This window comes from Chrysochloris asiatica, unplaced genomic scaffold (assembly GCF_000296735.1).
Source record: "Chrysochloris asiatica unplaced genomic scaffold, ChrAsi1.0 scaffold00017, whole genome shotgun sequence".
NCBI classification, from domain to species: domain Eukaryota; kingdom Metazoa; phylum Chordata; class Mammalia; order Afrosoricida; family Chrysochloridae; genus Chrysochloris; species Chrysochloris asiatica.
In genome coordinates, this window is record NW_006408535.1 from 32,273,696 (window position 1) to 32,278,652 (window position 4,957).

The window sequence follows — 4,957 nt, forward strand, 5'->3', positions numbered from 1 at the left end:
CACACACACAGTCTTCAGCACACAGTCGCTCGCTCTCCCTTTCTGGATCTAAAATCCCCAGCTGTTCCATTGTTCCACGTCATTGCCTCTGCTTCCATCTCAGGCATCACTGCTTCTCTGGGTAGGGTCCCGCTCTCAGCTCTTCTCCGTTGATGGTCCTAGTGACCTCCGCTCCTTGACTGGAAAGTTATTCCCTCCCTTGCTATAAAACGTCTACCTTTACATTTCCAACCTTTACAATCAGTCCTGATAATTATTCACTATTGTATCACAAGAGACCCATCTGCATTTCATTTCATAAGCTCCACCTAGGGAGATTGGATACTACTCACTGGAGATTCTACATTCCTCCAAGCCCCCTGGCTCTAGGAAGGCAATAACTGTTTGCAAGTCTTATCTACATTACAATTAAAATTAAAGGGGGTGATCTCTTTTGGAGAAAAAAGACAGTATAGGGTCTGAGACATATCTGGGGTATGGAAGGCAGTAGACTATAATCATAGGGCAGAGAGACAGGAATAGAAGGCAAATTCTGTCATAAGTGAATCTCTGTGACCAGCATCTATTACTGTCTTTCGTTACTACTTTCACAATTACCTCGATAGGTGCAAGGAGAGAATTTCCTAGGGTTCCCAAGGAGTGACTGGTGGATTTGAACCACCTACCTTGCAGTCCAGTACTTATACTACAATGCCACACCAATGAACCTCTGTTTCCCAACTGGTTTATTTTTTCAAATGAAATCCAGGGGAAGGGAGAGGTTTCAGTAGTGCCCTTAGAGGAACTATTCACTTTGACATAAAGGAGACAAAAGTATCTGTGTTTGTGGTCATGGATCTGACAAGATTTGTTTTTTTACCAGGTTTTATGAAGGTGGTATGAAGTATACATATTTAGAAACTCAATAAGAATTAAAAGAGACTAAGAGAGAAAAGAAGTAAATCCACATTCAAGAACAATAGCACAGTCTTCCCAAATACCTGCAGTTTAAATCCTTTATTTAAAACATAGACACAATTTAAACAAGGAAAACCATGCAAACTCTGTCAAGAAGAGTGAAAGAGTCTTAATGATCCAGTACACTTTCAGTACACTGACTTGCCAGGGTGATTCCAATGCTTGCAGAAAGACAGAAAAAACTCCTTACATCATGTCTTGAATGTATCAAATCCAAACAGAAGAATGATTCCAAATTATATGTGAGTTCTCATTTTTCCAGCATATATTTCCAAATTTTTGAAACCTTCCTCCAATAGTTGACTTTTGTGGATGACAAAATGCAGTTACTTTTAAAACACTCTTTGTGGTGAAGTGGGAAAAGTCCTGAATGAGTAGCCAGCCAAACTCAACTTTTGTCTCAGTCTTTCCCCTAACTTGACAGTGTTCAGCAAATCACATAACTTCGAACTTTTAGATATAACAGCATTAGTAGCATCACAGAGATGCTGTGGTAGTAAAATGAGATAACTGAAATGCAAGCACTTTGAAATGTTTGAAATGCTATGTAAATACTTATAATGATGCTGTTACAGCATGCAAGCTGTGAGAAAGCTAAACTGGCCTGTATTATAATAGAAAGATTATTACAGAAAAGTCCAAGCTCATGATAGTTTTCTGTCTGCATTTCTTTTTTATGTAATGCATTTGAAAGAATGAGTTTTATAGAGAAAAAGAGTAAGAACTGATCAGAGAAGGCAGAGCCAGGACAGCTCACTAGTATTCAATGAGTAATTTGAAGGGCAAATGCTGTATCCTAATAAGTGCAGGGTGGCGTCTACTTATCAAAGTGCACAGGTAACCCCGAGTTATCATCACAGGCAATGACAACCCACCTAGTGCTGGTCCTGGCCCGATATCTGCAGTTAGGAGCCCTGGAACTTCCTGTCTGCCTGCAGTCTGTGGCCTTCACTACACCCCCATGGCAATTCATGCTGCCATTCTTGCACTGGATATTGGCGGTGTTGCAGATACTGTGGATGTTCCAGATGTTTTCATGGATGAAGGTGTTGACGGGCTTACAGTGATGTGTAGTCATCTTCCGTCTTTGCATCATCGTATTGCAGTAGATATCGTTGCCCCCTGTACTCGTAGGATCCACATGTTGTAGCAAAAACCGTTGATACATGACATTCTGGCCATAGGAGGGCTGCATCAGCCCCAGCCCCAGCAGGGTCAGCAGCAGGAACTGAAGCAATGAATGGGTCCTCTGTAGAGTCATCGCTATCTCAGAGGTTCCTGGAGAGTGACAAAGTTAAATTTTACTGGAGTCCTAAGGTCCTAGATGGAGTCCTGGTGGGAGTCCTGGTGTGGCACTGCAGGTTAATGCACGGGGCTGCAAGGTAGGTTTGAAATGCAGGTCAGCAGTTCAAGCTCACCAGCTGCTCCTTGGAAACCCTATACATGGTCACTGAGTTAGAACCTACTCGATGGCACTTAACAACAGCAACATGTGTCAGAATCAACTTGACAACACTTAACCTAGTTTGATTAAACAGATCATTAAGCCCACTGTTTGCAGTAAACCATTTGTTGGGTCAAACCAGTGAAGAGATTTCTTTGAACTATTGTTGATCTCTAGGACCTTGCTGTTAAGTATTGCCATGTAGGATCTGACTCATAGAGAACCTATATAGTTCCAAGGAGTGACTGGCGAGTTTGAAGGTTCAAACTGACCTTTTAGTCTAATGCTTTATCCCACAGCACCACTCCAGGACAACTATAACCTGGGAACACCTAATCCTTATCTCTTTCTCTCTTGTCTTAGGCCGTTTAGGATCCCTGTGCCTTAGACATCAGGAAAGAAAACATTCCAAACAAAGTGTCCTTAGTTGCAAAGTTAGTAAATCATTCATTCAATCTACTGATCAACCACATTAACTTTTTTTTTTTTTTTAACTCATAGCTCTTTATTCCAGATAAGTAAGTTGCTGGGCTCTACACACTGCCATGTTGAGGCATTTCTTCCCAGTTTATTCTTATTCTATTTCCCTCCCTCAAAATAATCTTTTAAAATAAAGTGGACCTTGCCTGCTTTAACATTATCTGGTGAAATTTTTTTCTTTGGCAAGAGCAAGAGAAAAACACCAAAAAGGAAATGTCTGTAGAATGTGAGCAAACGACCTAAAGACAGGAATAGAAGATAAAATTCCATCACGAGTATGTTGGTAGTTGTCTATCTTCTCTAGTTATTGGATCATAGTGCTGCCAAGTCTGTTGTTATTGTTCAGTGCCAATGAGTTGGTTCTGACTCATAGTGACCCTGTATAGAGTTTCTGAGGAGCAGCTGGCGAGTTTGAACTGACAACCTATGGTTAAGTCTAGTGCTTATCTTACAGTGCCACACCAGGACTCCAATGCTAACTCTATACAGTAAAAAATAAACAAATTTAACACAGTAAATTTTAAACAAAATTAACTATATTTCAGAGCAACAACAAAGATCGCATTGATATGTGCTTTCAGAACATTCTTTGCTTTTGTTGACTGATTGAAGTCATCCAGGCCAATCCTACTTCAAAGACTATGCTGTTTCCATACTGGTTTACTGCCTCTTTTGCCCCACTCCCCAAATATTCAGGATATTAGAGATATTTATGTTCCGAATTATGCTTTTGGCTGAAAGCAGAGACTACCAGAAAGATATTTATCTGTGATTATTGACTACGCAAAGACGTTCAAATGTGTGAATCATAACAGATTGTACTCAGACAGAACGTGTACATAGACCACGAGGCAGTTGTTTAAACAGAACAAGGGGATACTACATGGCTTAAAGTCAGGAAATGTTGCAACAGGTTGTATCCTTTCACCATAATTACTCAATCTGTATGCTGATGAATGCAGCATCAGAACTGGAGGAAAACTCACTAACAACTTGTAATATGTAGATGACACAACCTAGCTTGCTGAAAGCTAAGAAGACTTGAAGCATTTACTGATGAAATTCAAAGGCTACAGCCCTTCAGTATGGATTATACCTCAACATAAAACAAAAATCCTCACCACTGATCCAATTAGCAATATCATTACAACCACTGAAAAGACTAAAGCTGTCAAGGCTTTAATTTTACTTGAATTCACAATCAACAGAAACAGAAGTCAAGAAATCAAACAATGTATTGCACTGGGAAAATTTGTTGCAAAAGACCTTTTTAAAGTGTTCAAAAGCAGAGATGTCACTTTGAGGACTGAGGTGTGCCTGACTCATATGAATAAGGAAGACCAAAATAGAATTGCTATCTTTAATTATGGTGTTGGCAGAGAATATTGACTATATGATGGACTGCTAGAAAAAACAAAAAAAATCTATCTTGGATATTTGCAGCTCTTTCCTCTCATTTTGAGTTGTGCCACATCAGCAAATATCCATTAATAATCAGAACATGTAATGTACAAAGTATGAATTGGAACATTAAGGATCAATATCTTAGTTATTAGTGAGCTGAAAGGGATTGGTACTGGCCATTTTGAATCAGACAATAATATAATCTACTATGACAGAAATGACAAACTGAAGAGGAATGGCATTATATTTATTATCAAAAAGAACATTTCACAATAATTGAAATACAATGCTGCCAATGATAGATTAATGTCCATACACCTATAAGGAAAAATAATTAATATGACCTTTATTCAAATTGATGTAGCACCCACTAATGCTAAAGATGCAGAAATTGAAATAATTTTTCCAATTTCTGCAGTCTTAAATTAATTGAACACACAATCAAGATGCACTGATAGTTGCTGGTGATTGGAATGCAAAAGTTGGAAACAAAGAAGTATCAGTAGTTAGAAAATATAGGTCTTGATGATAGAAATGATCTCCAAGATCACATGATAGAATTTTACAAGACCAATGACTTATTTATTGGAAATATATTTTTCAAAAACATAAATGGTGACTATACACATGGAAAGATGTTTACCTGTGCTTTATTGACTATGCAAAGGCTTT

At 38.6% G+C, this 4,957-nt stretch overlaps 1 protein-coding gene across 1 annotated transcript; it reads right to left on the minus strand.

Moving 5' to 3' along the window:
- Positions 1–1,774: 1,774 nt before the first annotated feature.
- On the minus strand, positions 1,775–2,230 carry RNASE4 (ribonuclease, RNase A family, 4). The gene has a single exon (XM_006835486.1). It carries the CDS (start codon positions 2,216–2,218, stop codon positions 1,775–1,777), a length of 444 nt encoding a protein of 147 aa, XP_006835549.1. The 5' UTR covers positions 2,219–2,230.
- Between the last annotated feature and the right edge of the window lie 2,727 nt (positions 2,231–4,957).